The sequence below is a fragment of the Penicillium vulpinum genome, assembly GCF_028829585.1.
Source record: "Penicillium vulpinum strain IBT 29486 chromosome Unknown utg000001l_segment0_segment0, whole genome shotgun sequence".
Lineage (NCBI taxonomy): Eukaryota > Fungi > Ascomycota > Eurotiomycetes > Eurotiales > Aspergillaceae > Penicillium > Penicillium vulpinum.
Window position 1 is genome coordinate 6,443,723 of NW_026643241.1, and position 21,446 is coordinate 6,465,168.

A 21,446-nucleotide genomic window follows, 5' to 3' on the forward strand; every position below is an offset into this window, starting at 1 on the left:
GTGTTCTCTGCGTTTGATTATTTTGTTTTAGTCTTCACATGTGTTTATCTATATATCTTCTGGCATATTAAATAGTACATAGTACTTTGTTGTATATTCATCACGTTCTTTGACTAACACATACCCCGTTTATTATATCGTGATACTAGGCTAATCATACATGATGATAGTTTGAGCGGAGGAATAGCTTTCTCTGTACATACATACATAGGTATATACTATAGTTTGTGATGTGCATTTGATTATAGGATATGGTGTAGTATTGACATATGTTCAGACTTATTCAAGTACTTTAGGAACTTTCGTCTAGCAAAACCATCGGACTTTGTCGACAAATCTTACTACCGAGGTGATTATGTATTTGGCAAATCATGTTTCCAAGGTTATATTGGGTACTTCCATGTTTAAAGAGAAGAGCGGCAAAAGGTCGGGGGGGGGGGGGGGGGGGGGGCTTGAATTCCAGGTGGGTTCAGCAAATTCAGAAAACCATCGGCCAGTAGAGAGAGACAAGGAATTATTTGACGCAGAGGCTGGTATTATTTTCTTGGATCAACGTCGTATATCTGTTTCAATGGAGTGTTCATCAATTTATTCATCGTAATTTTATATCTACACAAAGTTTGGAAAAGGATTAAGCTGAATATACCTCGCGAAGCTGAAGCTCAGGGCACTTGAAGTTTGGATCAAGCTCCTTCTCAAGTGACTGATCAATTGATCGTCCACGTTGAAGAAGCCGAGCAACTTTGACAGCGTCCAAGACATTCCGCGAAAGAGCGAAGATCTTGTCCATTTCCTCGAGACTGCGCCCAGCAGTCTCAGGAAACAGGTAATAGATAACAGGTATCATCATTGCATTGAAGCCGGCAAAAATGACAAAGTACGTCTGTCCCATACTGTTGAATGCGATGGGTGTGACGCTGGTGAGTATGATGCTGACTGCCCAAGATATGCTGATGCTAAAGCTGTTGATAGTCGTGCGAAGATGCAAAGGCGCAATCTCCGAGGCATAGAGATATGGTATTGCGCCAAATCCGATGATATAGCTGAAATGAAATAGGAAAATAAAGAAAACAGCACCGCGCATTGCAAGAGGGTTGTCAGATTGGGTTCCGAGGCCAGCTACTAAAGCCAGACAGACGACATTTCCGATCGCACTGCCTAAAAGTAATACGCGGCGACCAAGTCCGTCGATTTTGAGAACACAGAAGGCCCCGCCAAGGGGACCGACTAGCTGGTACACTGCTGCCAGGACTGTGGATGTTGAATTACCGAGCGAAAGATTGTTTTCGAAGATTGCGGTTGCTAAAAGTGAGGAGAATGAGTCAATACACCGTGTAAACAGGGGATAAATAATTCGGGATACGTACTATAAAAGGTGATGACTGTAGAGCCAGTGAGCTGCAAGAATAACATTGCCAAACCAGCAATCATAGCTCGATGGAAAGTTCTTTGGGGGCCCATGTGGAATATTTGTCCAAGTGACTTTGCCCCAAACGAGTCCAGTGATGTTTGGACATCCTTGATTTTTGCAGTCACGACTTCATCATTGACGCATGTATCTTGAAGAGCCGCCAGAACTTCACTGGCCTCAGAGAGTCGGCCTTGTCGGATAAGCCATCGGGGGGATTCCGGCAACAGGTAGATAAACACCAGAACAGCGATAGAAAGCAGCACCACAAAGGCGAAAGGAAATCTCCAGGCAACGCTGCCTTGGGTGAATGACATTCCAAAGTCAAGAAAAAGGGCAAGGGCGCACCCAAAACCGCTGAATATTCCCTTCATACCAACATGAGCACCACGCTTGTCGGCAGGTGATAGCTCCGATTGCCAAAGAGGGATTGTGGCCAGGAGAACACCAGTGCCTACACCGAGTATGACCCGAGAGGCGATGAGTTGAACGAGAGAGCTTGCACTAGCCATCAAAGCAGCTCCAATGACTTGGATTACTGATCCTGTCATTATAGTGCGTCGGCGGCCAAACCGGTCACCTAGCCATATACAGGAGAGAGTTCCAAAAAACCCTCCTATTGTGTAAGAGGCCACAGCAAGGCCTTGGATTGTTGACGCATGTGATTTATTATCCGCAGCGGCGATGTTGATTTCGGGAAATTGTTCTTCGAAGTTCTTCAGAGTCAACACACCCCCGAGTAGTGATGAATTGTAGCCAACTGTGAGAATTCCAGGCATGAGAACCCCCAGAACGGTTGCAATATTGAGGCTATTGCCCCGAAGTCCAAGAAAGCGTCGCATGTGTATGACTGGGTGAGGATCAGAGGATAGGATAATATACTTGTAATAGATGGGCAGGTTTGAGATCGACACTGATCAACAGATCAGCGAGATTTTCTGTGCAAATCAAAGTGATCGGCCGCTGTCAACTTGATGAAATCCCCGAGATTTAAAGAAAAAGAGGACAGTCGAGATTCAGTTATTTCTGTTTATTGGTATTAGGCTCTAGGCATTCCATTCACCTGTGCATTATCTTCTCATTGCCACCGAGCCAAATTAGGATGTTTGAGCCACATGCTCCAAAAGAGAGCATGCAAGGCTATTGGACTCATTTTCGCGGCTCGCTCTAGAACCAAGGGCTTCCAGTGGCTAGGCCGACAATATCTGGAGGGGGAAAGAAAGACAGAACAGGAAAAGACCTTGTGACAGGGCCCAGGAATGCACAGAAAGGGAGAGTAATAGGAGAGGGAAATGAAGAATTGGTCAACAGCTTGGTAGAATTGTTGAAGAAGCTCCAAAAGTCTGGAGTAAATGATACCCAAGAGCCGACGCAAGGGGAAAGATCCCAAATGAAGGTCTAGACACCTGCAACTCAATGCGTTGAATGTTTGATGGGCTGGCTACAACGTACGGCGTACTCCGTACTCCGTACATGGCCATTTATTAGCTAGTTAATCTTGCAGCTGCAGCAAGAATGCACTCTTAAAAAGCAAGGCCGTTGCTCTTGCGGATCACGCAGGACCTGTTATTAGTCCGCATATGGTAGATAAGATACTGTATCAGGAACACATTAGCCCCTCGATCGTGACAATACTCCGATGGGAACCCATCCGGGCCGACCCTCAGCGACTCTAATGTGGAGATATTATAAGCTGTGCCGTATGAAATAGCGCGTATATAGAAGCCAGAAACTTAATCCCCGATTTGGCTCAAAGTACATAAATGTCAAGGGATCAAGAATTCCTTGTGGAATGATACTGTACGATTGGGTTACAATTCCTCTACATGGTACCATAGCCTCTCATTCATTTTTACAAATTGAAACTATATTTTTCGTTCAACTCCTTTGGGAAGTAAGGGGATTGAAAATAATTCCAGAAGCCAAGATCCAAAGTACCCGACTTGTCCCAACCCTCCAGATGAAACAAGGGTTAATACTGGAAAATAATAAAGATATTACGCCAAGGTCAACTCCGTAGACATGAGCGAAATATTGCATGAAGCTAGTACCTTGAAATTTGAGGTAAGGCTAATTGACAAGATATCCACTAGGATAAACAAACTCCCTGTGCTTAATCGCTTTGCTCGACCAGGGCACATCTTCATCCTTCCATTGTGAGTAAACAATATCCTCACTAGCGACTAATTGCCGTATGTTACGCCTGGTGCTGTATACCATATTCCAGGCCAGCTCTTCGTGGAATTCAGTCACGCTGTTGCTCTCAATATCTGAATCCCGGGAAGCCGAGCCGGCCTTTCTATATGTACCAATCAAGTTAGGGAATGGAGCCCAGCATTCAATCTTGTGACGCCCATGAGCCCCCGCGCACAAGTCACTCAGGGCATTGTCTACCGCCTGATCCAAATAATCGATGGAGAGAGCGGAAAGAATATTTCTAGCACCCCTGGTGGTAACTGCATAGCCAAACATACAGCAGCCCATTTCAGCCTGGTAGATAAATCGTGTCGAGTCTTCGGCAAGTTCTGGGTATTGTTCCTTCCACTTGTCGGTGGGTCCGCCCCAGGTGGCTCGGTGGTGGGCCCTTGGAACTGTGGGGTCCATGGGGATCGCGTAGAAGCTTGTTTCGTTGGCGTTCGGGCCGGAAGCACATCCGCCAATCCAGAGGAGATCCCAATCCGTTCCGTAAGGAGCTTCTTTGGATACAAATTTAGTTCCTTTCAAAGCGTGTAGCCCGCGAGCAAATTCCCTCAGTTGAGACTTGAGATTCACGTCCCAGTCTGCGTCATCTTCCAAAATCAAAGCAGTTGAATAGTCATTACTTATCACACTGTTTTTTTATACCCAAATGTCAGCAACAGCCTCTAGATAATGAGAACGAGGTGTGACTGTACTTGACCAATGCATTCATGTGTGCACGCCAACATGCCACAACAGTCGGTTTCACAAGTGAGGGGTCCAGTCCCTAATAAAGCATGAGATGATTGTTTGGAGTTCATTGAGCTGGAAGTCATACATCAGGCATGGCCTTGGGAGCTAGATCATCGGGTCGCACTCCATCGAGCCATTCCACCTTGAACCCCGATATCGAGGCTGCTAGTGTTAGGAAATCGCTCTTGTCCGTCCGCTCCTTCATACTGATCGCGTAGATATGCTCAAACTAAATATTAATATGCAGTTAGAAACCAATTCTATAAGATACTAGGCAAGATCTAACCCCAAGAGTGCGGTTCTGGATATGCTCAAAGACACTATCACCCATGGCGTTCCGAGCGAATTCGGAAGATGACATGGAAAAAGATTTATCTCCAAGGTTTCTGATAAGCACCGCACAGAGAACATAAGCAGTCAAGGCCGCCGCGACCATTTGAAGGCTTATTTTCCTGGCGATCATGGTGAACAGCGTTAACAACAATAAGGATTGATCGGAATCAAGTCATTCAAACCACCTCGAGGGTCTAAGTCCAGGTGAACGATTCCAAGTTATACTACAGGAAAGCATTGCGGTAAATATTTTTCTTCACATTCCTCGAGCGCCGGGAACAGCTTGATATGAATGCATCGCGACCTTCCGACCTCGGGAGCCCGTCCAAACGCGGATCTGGCACACACGTGATACCATGGGTCCACATGTGTTCGTTGCCTGATATATGAGGCGTATAGGAGCAGCAACGTAGGTTACTGGGTGTTGCGATGCATGAATCTAATGCAAAAACCTAGCCTGACGCAAATCCTAGATTTAAGTGCCCTTTCTATGGAGTAATTTGTATGTAGATGGGATCCTGCCAACCATTCGTCGCGAATGTTTCAAGGTAACTAGGTAGAATCCGGCGAGAGAAACCCCAAAGAACTTGGCAGCTTCTCTATAATGAGCAGACCACTATAGTAAAGGTTATAAAATATATCCGAAGCCACAGATCAGGACTCGAATAGCTTTTGGTGGTTTCTCAAATCAAATTGGTTGTAATGAAGCCACTCCCACTCTCACCCTTGGAAGGTGTATATGGGGACATTAGGGGATAATCAATCATAAGAATGGGAAGAGACCTCGGGATATTGAAAGGGCCGATGGGGTAAAAAATAGAGAAGAGATAATTCTATGGAATGAGAAAAGCAAACCTTCGAGGTTGACTGATTATGACTTGACATCGTCACCTAAATAGAGCTTGTCCCGGCCCGAGAATAAATCCGATAATATCACGTGCAACAGGCTACAACGGAAGGTAACGACCTCGACCTTCGAATCAGGTAACGTGAGCTTCTCATCACTAACTACCTAATGTTAATTCCCATAAAGACTTTCTGTTTCAATACTGTCAGTTTTTCAATTGTCATTGGCTTATTCATTTCTTAAAATGTAATACCTTTTTTTCAGACCAAGAACGGAAGTTCCCTAGGATATTGTTTTCTGTTAAGGTGTTTACCTTCTGTTAAACACAATCATAATGTCATCAAGCCAAACAGGGCCTCCCTGCTCGCCATCCACTGCTTTATTGGGTATATCCGAACCAGTCAATGGCAATTTTTTATACCGGTATTCAACACTGTTAGCGATCAAACTCCTTTGGCGCATTCGACCCCGAAATGGGAATGTTCTCATGTTGACGGACCGACTATGCGTCAAGTACGAGAGCTATATTCATTTATCTGAGGTATCAACAATGCGGTTCATAGCGCAACATACATCTATCCCAGTACCAAAGGTTTTATGTGCATTTACTCATTCTGGGCGGACGTACATCGTGATGGAAAGAATTAAGGGTGACATAATTGGCAGTGGCTGGGTGGAACGAAGTGAGAATTCAAAGGCGAAACTTCTTTCGCAATTAACAGAAAGGGTCTGTGAGATGCGGAAGCTTCAGCCCCCGGAAGGTACCAGGGTTGCATCTGTTGATGGCGGATCACTTTTTGACTGTCGTGTTCCGGGCCCTTCCTTGCGCTTCGGCCCCTTTGATAACCTCCAGGACTTCCATCGGCATTTACGCATGGGTATAGAATTTGATTCAAGACTTGGCCCTGAACCTCAAGAACTTATCAAACAACAAAGCAAGTCTTGGCCTTTGGTGTTTACCCACGGCGATCTCAGCAGCCTCAACATTCTTGTTCGTGGAGATGATGTTGTTGGTATTATTGATTGGGGAACTGCCGGGTGGTATCCATCATATTGGGAATACACCACTGCCTACCAAGTCAACCCACAAAAGTCCTTTTGGGTCAATGAGGTTGACAAGTTCCTACAACCAATGCCCGGAGAGCTGGCGATGGAGCGGATCCGCTAAAAGTACTTTGGAGATACTTGAGTTACTTGAGTTATCGTCAGAAGAGGTCTAGGGTGACGTCTAGGTACTTTAGCCTTACAATTCCTATTTGTGCCACACAATGCTCCGAGTTCACTGTGCGATACTTTCTACCCTCGACTCAAAGTGGAGATGGAGTCGGCAATGCTGAGAACTATCTAACTAGTGTGCGATCCCTTTGATATCATCAATAAACGCCATTTCCATAGCTACAGATTTATCCACCTTACTCCCCCCCCCGCGGTCATAATAACTAAGCACTAAGTCCATCACCAAGAATGAATATCAAAGAGAAACAAAAAACAAACCTATCTATCCATCATCTAACTATAAGAGAAACCTCGAAAACTAGTCGTAACACGAAGTTAGATAGCAACTGGGCCAGCACCCAGTCTATCATTAGGTCCGATGCCTTTGTGTCGAACAGAAATAATTCCAATGATCAGCCCAAGACCAGCTAAACCGACAGAGCACCAGAGACCGGTAGCATATTGTTGTGCGAGGCTGTGTCCCTGCTGGATATCGACAGCGTCAGTAACGGCCGCCGAGATAGCCAATGCAACACCAGAGCCAATTTGGAATGCAGTGTTGAGCTAGTTTAGGATGTTAGCATATAAATGTTGAAATAAAGGAATTGGAAACTCACCATTCCGCCAGCAAGTCTCTTGACTTCGACCGGTACACTTGTGAGTACCACAGTGCTTGTCGTAACGAAGATAAAAGAAACGGATGAGATACTGATAAGCGACGTGGGGAGAACATTGAGCCAACTGTGGGAGTTAGTATAGTTGTTTCCAAAAGGAAATGGCGATACATACAATCCTGCTTCAGGGTTGGAAGTCAAAGCACTCGAGATAGGAGCAATCACAGCTAGAACTAGTCCGGCAATGAGGAGGTGCTTTCCATTCATAAATTCGAGAAGTTTTCCCGTTCCAAGAGAAACTATGAAACCAACTGCTCCCATAGGCAAGAAGCGAAGGGCGGTATCTCCAGCAGAAAGCTTGTCCACCTCCTGTGCCATAAGGACGATATAATAAATAACGTTTTGGTAGGCGCCATAGCCAGCTATGTATAATTAGCATTTACTGAAGTGCAGATTTGGTAAACATGCAACTTACTGAAACCAATAACCCAGAGACCGGCGAAATTGCGAATCTTCCACGAAGAAAGTGGCATGATAGGGTTGCTGACATATTTCTCAAAGATTGCGAATCCAACGAGAAGACCAACCGCCAAGATAAGTAGCACAATAATGAACGGATGGTTCCAGCCATAGGTTCCACCACTGGATAGGACGAATTGGAGTAGGATCAGGCCAGCTGTAGACATCACTGCGCCAATGTAATCCATTCTTTCGTGTTTCTTTTCGGAAGGGACATCGCTTGGGAGGACGATAAAGCCCAGAATTCCCAATAACCCGGTAATGATGACAATCAGATAAAATATATATCTCCAGCTCAACGAAGAGGTCAGGAAACCGCCAAATATGAGACCGGTACAGAACCCCAGAGTTCCAGAGGCTCCATAAATTGACAAGGCACGGGTGCGATCAACGCCACTGAAATAGGAGCTGATGATTCTAATAGCAGATGGCACAGTCAACGCAGCTCCAATTCCTTGAATACCACGGAATACAGTAAGTCGAATAAACGACTGCCCAAACCCAATGGCTAATGTCCACACAGAAAGCCAGGCAAGACCCAGACAGAGAATGTTCTTTCGTCCATAGCTGAACAGGTAAGCACTGTGTTAAGTCTAAAAGCAATGGGAAGGAAAGCCATACCGATCAGATAAAGCACCGGCTAACAAAAGGAAGCCACTAAATGACAAAGTGTATGCAGAAATCATCCATTGCAAATCGGTACTAGACACGTCGAAATCCTGTTGAATTGACAACAGGGCGATGTTGGCGCTCGTCATGAAAACATTGTCGAGAAACTGAGAGCCAGAGGTGACAAGCAAAATCAACGATCCTTTCCAGGAACCCAGGCGACCAAACTGATGCGGGATATTCTCGAAGAAAAGGGTATCCTCGCTGCCAGCTGGGGAAGGGAGCATGTGCGCAGGTGTAACAGCGCCCGAAGACTTGGGACTAGAGATGATAGTAGGCTCGATTACTTTTGGGGCTTCCATGGTAGGTGTTTCATCACCAGCATGTGCATGAAGGCCACGCGGTCGACTGAAATAGTCAACAATGCCCATTGTAGTTGTGAAAATAGAATGAAGATAGGAACGGATGACCAGAGCAGCGCTGGCGCCTACTTTCATACTAATATAAGATTTATCATGGTCAGAATATCAAACTCTTCAATCGATCCAGTTTAAAAAGTGGAGTGAAGCCTTTCGGATTACCTTTTCGAGCAAAGATCTTAAACTGGAGCATGTTCTTTCGGGTTACCTCTTTGAGATTATGACCTACGATGAACCCATGAGGAGTGGAGAAGAGAAATCACTGGTCCTTATCACCCACACATGCGAGATAGTATAGGATTACATATGGATTATATTTAGAATGTTGCTTTGATAACGCAATACATATGTAGAGTAGCCTTATTGCTCAATTTTATAGAGCCAACGCATCAGTGGAGTCTCTCAAAATGACTATCATTTTGAAATCTTCAATCCTTTCGAGAAAAAAAATAGTGAATGTTATCGGGCCGAGCACTTAGACCCACGGGATCCCGATAGGGCTTGTGTCCAGAGCTATCTCCAGGGCTTAAGAGGGCTCGGATAAAACAGCTATAGAAATTCAGCGATTTTGTATCGCTCTCATAGAAAAACCTTCTATATCCGCTTTTATTTTACTTTATATTACATTTTCTTTTGACATCTAGTCAAAAATTTATATTCGCCACGCTGATTTTTACCATCCCACATTCATCGCCCACAGGCCGTCTTCCAGACCTCTATTTTTCTCCCAAGTAGGAGATTAGTATTCCTTGTTTTCGAGAATTTCAAAATTTCTCTACATGTAATCATCCTTTCAGGAGTTTATGTACTCTATCAAGCTCTCTAATAATAAGCAGGAATCGCTATCCCTATGTACTCATCCTATAACGTGACTGTTGATAAAAGGAAGGGAGGGGGGGGGGGGGGGGGGGGGGGGGTTTCTAGTCTACTAAACTTCTTAATCCCTGGATACATATCCATGGATGTATACATGTACATTATGTATAGAAGTCATCTGTATGGGTTATATCTTTTACCGCCTTATATTTTAAAATGAAGTGTTAGCGCAGCGTTACCTTCACCTGATCCTTCCTCCTGGCTCTATTCAACACATGGTTTCTTTCCCACCTTGCCTTTGCCGTAATAAGCCCAGCATTTCTACTCTGCAATATTATTCCTACTATTTTTAACACTCCTGGCGGTACTGTTGCACCTAATTATTACTTTCTACCTATCACACAGCGAAGAAAAGATATCTGAAAAGAACGCGCAAAGCGACATAAGAGTGTTACCTTACATATGACGTCCCTAATATCGTCTTGGGCCGGTTGGGCAGATAAATCAGATTCTTAACCTACGTCGTTTAGAGGCAGAGTAACCCCCCTCAAGCCTCGGATTACTTTTGCCAAGCCAAACATGGGCAATAGGAACTTCTCCCCTGCTTTGCCAAGCTGATCGCCAGCCAAGCAAAAGCTTTGACCAACAGCCATCAATAATTAGTACATGTTTCTGCTATGTTGTACGAAGCATATCTAAACTTGGCAAGCCTTTATGCTCCAAAGGCGCATTTCACCTTTGTTTTCAAAAAAAGGAAATGCATAATTTCCTGTATTATATTGCATATTCTATGCTTTTACTTAATTGCAAGGACTCGGCTTTGTATCAACCCTTCAATTTACGTATGTAGCAAGATAAATTGGGACTAATGGCAGATAATAATATAGCCCTGGAACCCTCCCTAGGGCATAAACAGACACTTTGGTTTTTGCTATGGTAGAATGCTGGATTACACATAGATCAGAGACATTGCTAAATTCCAAGTCTCTTAACATGGAGCAAATAAAACCTATTATATATTCAAAAGGAAAAAAAAAGTAATCTCAGAGCATTTAGATATCCGAGGCCCTACAAACATGTAACTCGGCTAATCGAAGGTACCTCGATAAATGACGTCAGATCTGAAGAGCCAAGCATTCAGGGTCAACCACCAGTGGACTCCCCAGTGGACACCCTGGTGGACATCACCATCTTCGCCAATCATAAGGATATGGAAAATACTTCCCCGCTCCGGATTGGAACTAGTACACAGATCGAAGGGGAACCCATGACGTACGCTATTATATATCGTCATATCCTTTCTGCCAATTTCTTCATTCATTTTTTGACTGTGAATAGTTATATAACCACATATTGGCTCACATCCGAAGTGATCTACATCGAAAATCCACCAAAATCACGACTCAGCCTTACCTGCCATGCGTACCCCCCGAATTATTGGTAACAATACTTGAGCAGTCATCAAACACTTTCTATAAGCTTCCGACGTCTCTTCCGTCGATATTGGGAAAAGTGCGGTTCGGAGCGAAGAAATAGATGACTTTCACTTTCAATCACAATGTCTCGGCACAACAGCTGGCTGACATCCTACCGAACGGCGTCGCCATCCTCACTCACCGCTATGAACTAGTCTCAGTGAATCGACGCTTCCGGGAACTCATCCCACACCCCAGCATCAACTTCTCCGAATGTTGGCTACGATCGGTTCATCCAGATGACTATGACCGGGTCTCCACTGGATATCGGGAGGTCGCAACTTCCAAACAACCACTACGTCTCGAATACCACACCCGTGACCCGGACTCTATTTGGTGTGTGATGACATTGGACCGGCTGGATGATAAGGATGTCCAATGCTTTGGGCTAGGAGAAGGCGGGGTGTACATCTGTACAATCGCAGATATCACACCAGAGAAAAGGGCTGAGCTCATACAAAAGCAGGCTGCGGAAGAGGCACAGGAACGCAAGAAACAACAAGAGCGATTCATCGATATGATCAGCCACGAAATTCGCAATCCCCTATCTGCGATAGTACATTGCACGGAGGACATTCAGGAGGCAGTCTATAATAAGAAGCCGGAGGAAATTTCAGTCATGAACATCACCGAGGCAACAGAAACGATCAGTCTATGCGTCAGACATCAAAAGAAAATCGTCAACGATGTTCTCACCTTTTCAAAACTCGACGCGTCCATGCTGCCGCTGTCACCACGAAAGGTTCAGCCACAGCGACATCTCACCATTCCGATGGCGATTTTCCGACCCGAGCTCCGAAAGCAGAAGATACACTTTGAATACAAGGCTGATGTTTCCTATGCGAAATGCGGCATTGATTGGGTCGTGGCAGATCTGGATCGGATGGGCCAGGTTCTCGTCAACATACTCTCGAATGCTATCAAATTCACAGCCAAATCGGAGCGTCGGCGATCGATCCAAGTTTCAGTGGGCGCTTCGCTCAAGCGTCCACCTTCGTACCCGCCAAATATTGTCTTCTTCGATTCAGGTGAATCAGGGCTCCGCAAAGATGCGACTGACAAGCCCGAATGGGGAAATGGGGAAATTGCATATATCATGGTCGCTGTCAAGGATTCGGGTATCGGTGTTACCGAGGAAGCCCAGAAACGGCTTTTCGAACGATTCAACCAAGCAACTCCCAAAACCGAAAGCATCTACGGTGGCTCTGGCCTTGGACTTAATGTATGTAGGAAGCTCTGCCACCTCCACGGGGGTGAGATTGGCGTGAGCTCGAAGGAATCTTGCGGAAGTACCTTCGGGTTCTTTTTCAAAGTGCGCAGAACAACCAACGAAGGCGGCGAAAGAGAGGAGAGCCCTAGCGTTTCTGCAATCGATAGGCTCTGCGTTGATATCCAGACACTGGGAAATAAAATGCGCGGCATCGATCAAACGACGGAAGAGCCCCAAATCCCGGAAAGCCCCCCTGAAGATATGACTTTTGAGGCAGAGCCATGTGATTCGAAGGACAAAGACACAATGCGCACTCACATTTTACCCCGTGAGGCCAATAAAGATGAGATCAAACAGACAAATGGAAACACCTCATCCTATCGTGACCAGGAGAAACTAACCGGCGACGGTCAGCGCATTCTCTTGGTTGAGGACAACGTTATAAACAGGCGAATCATATCGCGCAAGTTGAGTACACTGGGCTTCGACATATCGGAAGCGAGTAACGGGAAAGAGGCCGTGGATGCGAATGAAAATGAACCATTCGACTGCATTCTCATGGATCAGCAGATGCCTGTGATGGATGGCAACTGTGCCACAAGAGCAATTCGTGATATTGAAAAGGAAAGCGGAGGGCATGTACCCATTCTAGGAGTCACGGCGAATGTCAGAGAGGAACAGGAAGAGGAAATGATGGGTGCCGGAATGGATGATATCATCTATAAGCCGTACGGTACTCAGGAACTTGTTAAAAAGATCAATCGCATGATTTCGAAGGAAGGAACCGATGACAAGGGAAGTTGATGATTGTGAATTTTTTTGCAAGTTTTGGAAGCATGTGAGATATGTATTTGTACAATAAAGAGAGAGATATAGGGGAGTTGCTAATCCCCCCCCCCCCAGCCTATTCTCACCCCCCTTTGTCTATTCTCACCCCCCTTTGTCTATTCTGACCCGCCCTGCCTGAAATTTCAGTACCGCCTTCCTAATTGGGTGCGACCGATGATTCTGCCATGTTTTCTGCCGCTCCGTTTTTATACTGCCATATATTCTGCCACCACCATAGTAATTCCGGTTTACATAGTAAAAAATGCACCATTTTAATCAGAAAAATCGTATACTTCATTGATTTCTCCATTGATCTACTCTACAAATTGATGATAATAGTTCACAGGTACCTCCTCGCGCGCGTTTTGCTCCCCAAATCCAGATCCTCCGGTCTGGGCATTGTTGCTCTTCTCAGCGTTATGAGTAACAAAAGTGACATAATTTTGTATGGGTTTACATACAAATTGCAGGTACCTGCTGTCTACTACTATTGTATAGGGAGTTTACCATGAAGGCGGTGTAGAGAGCGGTAAGGTGTACCCAGAAATTTCAGGGTCAGACTAGACAAAGGGGGGTGAGAATAGGCTGGGGGGGGGTGAGATTAGCAACTCCCTAAATATACTAAAATGATAAACCCGACCGTACTCCGTACAGGTCGATAATTCTAGACCTTCCTTCACCAAGGATATCATTATATCGCAAAGCAGTCTAGGTCACAGAGACTCAACCCCATCCCGACAACTATTAACAACGTTTTTATGAGCGTTTCGTAAACACCAACGGGCACCCATCCTGTGTCAAATGTTAGTAAGAGATATGAGCAAAACAATCAGTTAATAGCGGTACTAACCATTGGAAACAGTGTAGCAAAAACTCGAATCTCTTCTGATCTCTCCGTAGCATGATGCTTCCAGTCAAGTTCCAGCGCCGCTTTCCCAATCATACCAGCCATAGACAGCGGCACGTACTTTCTTGCAAGGCAATCGTGTGCCCCCGCACCGAATACTAGCCAGTTTTTAGTCTTAGACTCAGCGTCCCCGGAAATCCAACGATCAGGATCGAAGTTATCGGGATTAGGGTAAACATTAGGATCATGTAACGCTGGATAACAGGATGGGATGATCATGGAGCCCTTAGGAACGGTATAATTGGGTGTAACAGGGAAGTTCTTCGTTGCGAGATATGGAACCATAATAACGGGTGGACGGTGGCGCAGGAGCTCCTTGATGACTGCGTTGGTGTAGGTGAGAGATTCGAGCATGGGAAGATCGAAGGTCTTGTTTTTATCACCACCACGAGCAGCCAAATTTTCTTCACGCAATTTGTCGAGCACGTCCGGCCGCTGGGCGAGGATTTGGAATAGCCAAGTCGTGGCACTGCTCGACGCATCCTGAGAGGCAAAGAGGAAGGTGAACAATGTCTCTCCAATTTCCTCATTGGTGAACTCGCGGATCACGTTCTTTGGTTTCTCGACATCTGTCTCCCCTGCGGCGATTCTTTCGTGGTATCGCTTGGATTCCATCATGTGGAGTACCCAGTGGTCTACTATGCATGTTGGTTTTGCGCCTTTTGCCATGTTTTCCTTGCATGCAGCCGCGCATTTTGAAAACTCGACATGGACGGCGTTGGCTGTTCGCTTCCCGAGCCAAGTCTTGGTGAAAGGAATATATATCGATAGAGGTACGTTGACTAACTCAAGGGCAGCCGTCGCAAGGTAAAAGTCATCTGCAATCTTCTTGACGGCAGCCTGAGATATGTAATCACCGAAAAACGTGCGGCATGAAAGTGCACAGTTGATCTCGCGAAACATGGTCATGAATTCCTTTGGTTGGCCCTGATTCGCCTTGCTAGTAGCGACAAACTTGTCAAAATAATCGGCCAGCACCTTTTCTTGCACCGGTAGGTACGTAGCCATGGCCCTGTTGGTGAACAGAGGAGTTAATCCCCTGCGGTACTCGGTGTGATCTTTACCTTGAAGAAAGACCCATGCTTTGTGACCTAGGATATCCTTTGCGATCGGTACTATACATGGCTCGGCGTATGTGGGCGACTTGAATACTTTGTGGGCTATGTCTCTGTCGGAGGCTAGAACGACAAATCTTTAATAAATAGCGTTAGTTTGGACAGTTTCCGGAATTTGACTGAGTCCAACGAGAACAATAGTTGTGAGCGCTTACTTGTGGAAGACGGACACACAGCTAAGTGGCCCGCTCGCCCATTGCGCAAGGTATCCTTCAAACCTCGGGTGTAAGGCTTGTATAAATGGACCCATGAGCGGAATCTTAAGCGGCGGCCCAGCTATAGAGCCTTTTCGTATGATATACATCACTAGAGACGGGTTTAGTAGATTCTTATGCTGTTAAGGGCTTTGCGTACCTTGATCATAGACTACTACAGCAATCAGAAAAGTCACAGCATACTGCCAGGCTGAAAAGCTCATCAAGGAGGCGAGCAGGTCGCTTTGAAATCGAGGATGGTTCGAAGGCCATATCTGTGGCAGTTCATTTTGAGCGATGGAGATGTTGGCCATCTCAAAATCCACGTTGGAGTCCATGGTGGTAGGTGATGAGGGCAAGTTGCCAAACTCTTCTTTGAAATGGGCAGAGGATATTAGTAATGGCATGATGTGGCACCAGAGGCACTGCCTAGCCCTGGAGATATCTTCTGATTATACGTATTACCTAATTAGGACTAGACTCCGATGCCAAGCAGGGGTAAAGCGGGGTCTAGTCCTATTTTGATTTGGGCTCAGGACATTAACCTGAGGTCCACATATAACGGAACAATTGCCCGAGAATTTCAATATCGAGCCAACCTTCTGTTAAGACTTACGTTTACGAAGTTCTAACTCTTTGATTCGTATCCTGACCCCAAAAGCGGTGTGGGATTCATAGCTTGAGCTATTCCTAGAGCTGACACATTCCTCTTGCCCCTTTTGGATGCTCGATTTTCTTTCAAAATGCGCCAATCTCTCCGCCGGTCTTGTGCTGCGTGTGCCAGGTCTAAGTCCAGCTGCGATCTCCGCACACCTCGCTGTTCCCGCTGCGTCAAGCGTCAGGTCGAATGCGCCTATGCAAACGAACCATCGACGGGGCCGGCAACTTCCGGATGGCAGAAAGAGGAATCAGCAAGCCCTCCGAGTGGAGCCAGTGCTTTAACTAACTACAGATTCGGGTCTCTTGATCCATTTGACTCGTATCCACAGACTAGACTTCCTCGGGAACGCGTTCAACGTCTGATCTACAGCTGTATGTAGACCTCCAATGAATCATTATCGATGAAAGCTTAGCTTACTCATTCAGTCCTCCACAAAATCGCCTTCCAATACTACCCTCTTGATCTTAGTGCCACTTCAAATCCATTTCTGATCTCTTGGTGGCCACTAGCCCTAGGGGATCCCGCATTATTTCACGTTTCTCTACAGACAGCATGTCTCGACGAAGAGTTGTTGGCCCAGAAAGGCTTTCAGACCTCCGAAATTCTTATGGCAGATTCGGTGGCTTTACTGCGACGCAAGGTTGAATACATGTCATTAGCCGTTCAAGATGGGACAATGAACTCAGTCATCACATTGGCAACCATCGAGGTGAGATATTACCATAAGCACTGTCTTTCCCTACTACCTCCTAATTTGAGCAATCTCTGATTATATATAACTCTTAGTTCGGCAAAGGAAATATAAAAGTCGGCGAAATGCATGTCAATGGGTTAAAAAAGCTGGTCGATATGAGAGGCGGCATCAACGCAGTAAGGCAGACAAGCCCGCTTACCGCGAGAATGGTCAGCTGGTAAGTCAATCCCTTGAAAACCCAGATAGGCTCAATATTTACATATGCCAAAGGGTATCAATGCTCATAATGGGTCATCCTCAATTTCAGACCCAAGATGACTTCGGCATTGGAGATGGCATCCCTCCTATCCCTGAATGGCAGTTCGACTCGCATTCGCTTGAAGATCAACTGTTTGATATTAATACCATCGAAGTGGACTACGACGTTAAGAATGTCTTCACTCGTTTACGTAGTATCTTCCAGCGAGCATGCAATATACCCTTCCCATCCACACAACTTCACGACCTCACCTGTTTCGTCATACACCGACTCCTACTCTCCGCTCCAAATACAACAATACCTTCGCTCTCACCGATGACGGAATCAATCCGCTGCGGAATCATTCTCTACATGTTTATCGCCCAGGGACCAACATACTACTCGCATGCAGTCATACTGAACACGATTGTCATTCGATTTATGGAGCACCTCGAGCATCTCGCATCAGCGCCTCGTGTGTATGATTCACTTGATGTCTGGTTTGCTGCGGTTGGAATGGTGGCTTCAGCTGGCACGGCTCATCACCAGTGGTTTGTGCGGAGGACAGGAGACATAGCTGCTGTTCTACAATTGGGCAACTTTAGTGACATCCTCGTCCACATCAAAACTGTTTTGTGGTTAGAGAAACCACAAAGTGAAGACCTCTTTCGATCGTATTGGGATACTATCTTCACTCCATCAGACCAATCGGTGCTATCAGACCTCTCAATGTCGGTCTCGCCATACAGCAGTAGTGTGGAATTTATATGAAATATAATTTCATTCAACATTTTCTATGCGCGGAACATGGCTAGTCAAAAAGCATTGATCACCGGAAATATCGCTCGTACGCGACACTATTATGAGCATCACGACCTCAAAGATGATGGCTACCTGTGGGGAGACAACCAAACCACAGCTTAATTGGCCATATCGCATAGAGGTAGTAGAGGCAAGGCACCGATAAGCCAAATGCAACCCGAAATTGCGTGCACAAAACAACAAAATGTGCGTGCGTAATAGATACAGCCCCCCAAATCAGGCCAATTCAGCGCGGGCCTTAAGATCCCGGTGGAAGATATCGAAATGGGCACGCATCTTCCTCCCGAGCAGCGAAGGGCTCATAATGAATGCAAGGAGACCCTTGAGATCCTCAGACTGCGTGAAAACAGTTGAAACACCGTCATTGGCCAGTTCGATATGGAATTTATGCAAACCAGCAATGGTAAACACGGGCGGGCCTTGCCAAGAAAACAAGCTCTCCGTGTTCTCCTTGTTGATGACAGTCTTCAGTTTATCTTCTTCTACTCCATTGGGGGAGGCGTTATTCTCACCTTGACTTCAGCGACGAACTTGAAGTTCTCAATGTTGACTTCGATTTTATCTCCTGGGGAAAGTTCTTGAGGGGTCTTGGTGCTGTCCTTGGGCTCGATCCCCTTGAGCCATTCCGTATGCCATTCCGGGTATGCTGAGAAGTTAAGGAGCTAGGAGGCCCAAGGGTTAGCTTGTTTCGCCAAGAATTCCGGTCCGAGGGCTGGTAAACATACAATATCGCGCACTTTGGCAGGTGGCGCGGCTATTTGGATTGTGCTTGTGATCATTTTGTTGGTTGTGTGGTTAGGGAGGTCGGATGCATGAGAAAGGGGATACAAATAAATGGTGCTATTATGAGGGAGGTGCGTGGATGTAGAATAGTGCATATCATTGCTGTATCCAATCGTTGTACCCACCCGAGCTGCAATAGCCGTGTTGATCAACGCTTCTTTTGTTGGCTATTCACAAAAAGTCAAATAGAGAATATGAATGTTGAAATAAAATAGTGTATTTTTGTCTAGCTCATCTAATCAACATCATGCAATGGTTATGGAACAAGAGCCAACCCCAAGATTATACAGAAGTAATGAGGTGCTCAGTAAGGTCATCAAAAATCCTCGACGTACCCATGACGAGTCATATATACATAAGAATGAAACCAAATATGCAGAGTTTCACATGCGTCTAATAATGCAATTTTATATTCACAGATCAAGGCTCAATGCTGATCCTGCTGACACGGCGGCCATTGTTCTGTTCTCTGTCTGCAGCAAGCGTAGAGGCGAACTTACTCTTCGCGCGAAGCTGAGGTCCCTTCCAGTAGAAAAAGTAGATGGGAGTCACAACCAGACAGGAGAGACAAGCCAGGATGGTAGTAGCGTACTCAACATGCCACTTGTCACCGATATTTGTGTACATGGGCGTGGCGTACATGGCCGAGATACCAGCGAGAAGATCACGCGCGAAAGCGTTACCACCAGTCGCAGAAGCCGAGTACACACCATAGGAAGCGACCATGTAATCAACCGAGGAGAGGTAAATGGCAAAGTTGGCGATACCGACTAAGCCTGAGAAAATCATGGATCCGATCCAGTGGACGTTTCTCGAGTCGCCGAAGGATGTCCACGCGAAACCGAATAGACCGATTGGCTCGAGGGGCGCGAGGAAGAGCAGCCACTTGAGACGGCGCTCGGGTGGGATCGCTGCATCGCCATGTCTCAGACGAAGCTTTTGATCGCGAAGGAACCACGGGAAGTAACTGAAGTAGGCAATGAAGTAGGCGGCGTTGATGGGAATAACTGCCCACGCTTGTGCGAGAGTACCGAAGCCCCATCCTTGCTCGTACACGATGGCGAAGCTTTCCAGGAAGGTGAAGATAAGAGCGTCGGAGAAACCGGATAGGAGAGACAAGCAGAGGACGATGGGCTCGCGCAGAAGCATGTAGAAAGGACGTGCCCAAATCTTGCCGGCTTCCTTCAGGGAGATACGGGGGGATTTGAGCTCGTTGGGTCCGTAGATATTTGTGTCTTCTCCTGACTCACGGCGGCGCTTGGCTTCCTTGTCCATGATAATGGTCGAACGACTCTCGGGCATGAAGAAGATGATGATCTGGGTGACTCCACCGAAGATGAGTTGAATCCAGAAGAACCACTGCCAATCAAGGACTAAATATCGAATATAGGTTTTAGCAATAATTCACAAACTGATACAGGGCGAAGAGTGGTTTTGCTTACATCGCGCAATCGGTCCTCCAATCACACCACCAATACTGGTACCAAGACAAGATGACAAAACGATGAATGCGAGAGGGAATTGTTGTGTCTCGGGCTCGTAAATATCGGCAATAAGACCGAGAGTCACACTACCACCAGCAGTAGAGAGACCACCCTATATTATGTTAGTTTATCAAATTTTCAAGAAGCTAGCTTGCCGAGGGAGAGACTAACCAATGCACGAGCAACAACAAGACTGCCCCAGTTGGGGGCAAGGGCTGCAGGGAGTTGCCAAATGTTGATAAGGAACATGGAGAGCTGGAGGATAGGCCAGCGACCGAATTCCTCAGACCAAGGAGCCCAAAGCTCACAACCAATAGAATAAGTAACCAGATAAGCCATTTGGCCTGTGCGAGCGTGTTGCTCGCTAATGTGGAAAGCCTCGGCAAGATTCTTGACAGCAGCAGGATATACCGAGGTATTGAAGTTCATAGAAACTTGCACGAACGCGACCGCAGCCAAATATGTCCATTTCTTCCATCGTGGCCAGGAGTATCCCAAGATCTCATAGCAATCTGCTTCCTTCAGCTCACGCTTTCCATCCGGACGTTCGCTTTTTTTGCTCTCTTTCTCCTCAAGCTCATTAGATATGTCGACGGGAGCACTAGATTCACTGTCTGTGCCATTGATTGATGATCTACTCTCTCTGTGAACAGCTAGAGCTTCATCTTGTTGCTCTGGGGGCGACATCCTTTCATGCGGGGGACGAAGCAAAGGGTGTTGTGAGGAATTGCTTTTTTTTTGTGGATCTTCTCCAGGTGTTATATGTACAAACTACAGAGTGCACAAATGTTAGTACAGTGCAGACTTTTTTTTTTTTACCTCGGTCAGGATGGGCTGAAACCGGATTTATAGTGGATTTACAGTGGATCTACACTGCACTCAGATTAGGGGTGTGGTGGCGGCCGTGGCGCACAACTCAGTATTTGTATAGTTCAAAGTGTTCGAGATATCGGACTTCAAAATGTAATAGGCATTTGAAAATCCGATATTATAGATATTCAGATTGTAATAATTACTATAGTCACAGTATTCACAATCTTTTAGTATCGCTGTGAACAATATAGCTAAAATCGAAATGCCAATTTTTGATCTGCTAACGCTTCTTTTCTTGGCATTCCCCACCGAACCTGACGTCAGAGCGCATCTCTTCTATTGGCCGTCCATTTCGGCGTTGGATTTGGGCTGTAGAAGAATAGGTACCGAAGTAGAATATCCTATTCGGCTTGCCGTGAATAGAGCCAAGAATATCCCTAGTCTCTAGGCAGTCTTGGCTGACGAAATCACTCAGTATATTGGACATATTGTTGCCTTTGGTCCTCGGAAA

General features: G+C 46.0%; 9 protein-coding genes across 9 annotated transcripts; 3 read left to right on the top strand and 6 right to left on the bottom strand.

The window, feature by feature from the left end:
* Window positions 1–631: 631 nt before the first annotated feature.
* On the bottom strand, window positions 632–2,250 carry N7479_002300 (Major facilitator superfamily domain general substrate transporter; the record flags this gene model as incomplete). The annotated part of the gene is made up of 2 exons (XM_057249997.1): window positions 632–1,302; window positions 1,368–2,250. 2 exons carry the CDS (start codon window positions 2,248–2,250, stop codon window positions 632–634), a joined length of 1,554 nt encoding a protein of 517 aa, XP_057114429.1.
* Window positions 2,251–3,478: 1,228 nt separating this feature from the next.
* On the bottom strand, window positions 3,479–4,802 carry N7479_002301 (putative LPS glycosyltransferase; the record flags this gene model as incomplete). The annotated part of the gene is made up of 4 exons (XM_057249998.1): window positions 3,479–4,238; window positions 4,303–4,373; window positions 4,425–4,568; window positions 4,626–4,802. The coding sequence occupies 4 exons, from the start codon at window positions 4,800–4,802 to the stop codon at window positions 3,479–3,481; spliced, it is 1,152 nt and encodes a 383-aa protein (XP_057114430.1).
* Window positions 4,803–5,853: 1,051 nt separating this feature from the next.
* On the top strand, window positions 5,854–6,687 carry N7479_002302 (uncharacterized protein; the record flags this gene model as incomplete). The annotated part of the gene is made up of 1 exon (XM_057249999.1): window positions 5,854–6,687. One exon carries the CDS (start codon window positions 5,854–5,856, stop codon window positions 6,685–6,687), a length of 834 nt encoding a protein of 277 aa, XP_057114431.1.
* A 383-nt stretch (window positions 6,688–7,070) lies between these two features.
* On the bottom strand, window positions 7,071–8,907 carry N7479_002303 (uncharacterized protein; the record flags this gene model as incomplete). The annotated part of the gene is made up of 5 exons (XM_057250000.1): window positions 7,071–7,298; window positions 7,352–7,475; window positions 7,524–7,770; window positions 7,824–8,434; window positions 8,489–8,907. 5 exons carry the CDS (start codon window positions 8,905–8,907, stop codon window positions 7,071–7,073), a joined length of 1,629 nt encoding a protein of 542 aa, XP_057114432.1.
* A 2,340-nt stretch (window positions 8,908–11,247) lies between these two features.
* Window positions 11,248–13,200, top strand: N7479_002304 (PAS domain-containing hybrid sensor histidine kinase/response regulator; the record flags this gene model as incomplete). The annotated part of the gene is made up of 1 exon (XM_057250001.1): window positions 11,248–13,200. One exon carries the CDS (start codon window positions 11,248–11,250, stop codon window positions 13,198–13,200), a length of 1,953 nt encoding a protein of 650 aa, XP_057114433.1.
* Window positions 13,201–13,980: 780 nt separating this feature from the next.
* On the bottom strand, window positions 13,981–15,778 carry N7479_002305 (Cytochrome P450; the record flags this gene model as incomplete). The annotated part of the gene is made up of 4 exons (XM_057250002.1): window positions 13,981–14,016; window positions 14,075–15,323; window positions 15,402–15,552; window positions 15,601–15,778. The coding sequence occupies 4 exons, from the start codon at window positions 15,776–15,778 to the stop codon at window positions 13,981–13,983; spliced, it is 1,614 nt and encodes a 537-aa protein (XP_057114434.1).
* A 405-nt stretch (window positions 15,779–16,183) lies between these two features.
* N7479_002306 (Zn(II)2Cys6 transcription factor) lies at window positions 16,184–17,804 on the top strand (the record flags this gene model as incomplete). The annotated part of the gene is made up of 4 exons (XM_057250003.1): window positions 16,184–16,472; window positions 16,527–16,810; window positions 16,888–17,012; window positions 17,066–17,804. 4 exons carry the CDS (start codon window positions 16,184–16,186, stop codon window positions 17,802–17,804), a joined length of 1,437 nt encoding a protein of 478 aa, XP_057114435.1.
* Window positions 17,805–18,071: 267 nt separating this feature from the next.
* N7479_002307 (SRPBCC domain-containing protein) lies at window positions 18,072–18,733 on the bottom strand (the record flags this gene model as incomplete). The annotated part of the gene is made up of 3 exons (XM_057250004.1): window positions 18,072–18,305; window positions 18,368–18,517; window positions 18,581–18,733. 3 exons carry the CDS (start codon window positions 18,731–18,733, stop codon window positions 18,072–18,074), a joined length of 537 nt encoding a protein of 178 aa, XP_057114436.1.
* Window positions 18,734–19,058: 325 nt separating this feature from the next.
* Window positions 19,059–20,809, bottom strand: N7479_002308 (Major facilitator superfamily domain general substrate transporter; the record flags this gene model as incomplete). The annotated part of the gene is made up of 3 exons (XM_057250005.1): window positions 19,059–20,011; window positions 20,081–20,234; window positions 20,294–20,809. 3 exons carry the CDS (start codon window positions 20,807–20,809, stop codon window positions 19,059–19,061), a joined length of 1,623 nt encoding a protein of 540 aa, XP_057114437.1.
* Between the last annotated feature and the right edge of the window lie 637 nt (window positions 20,810–21,446).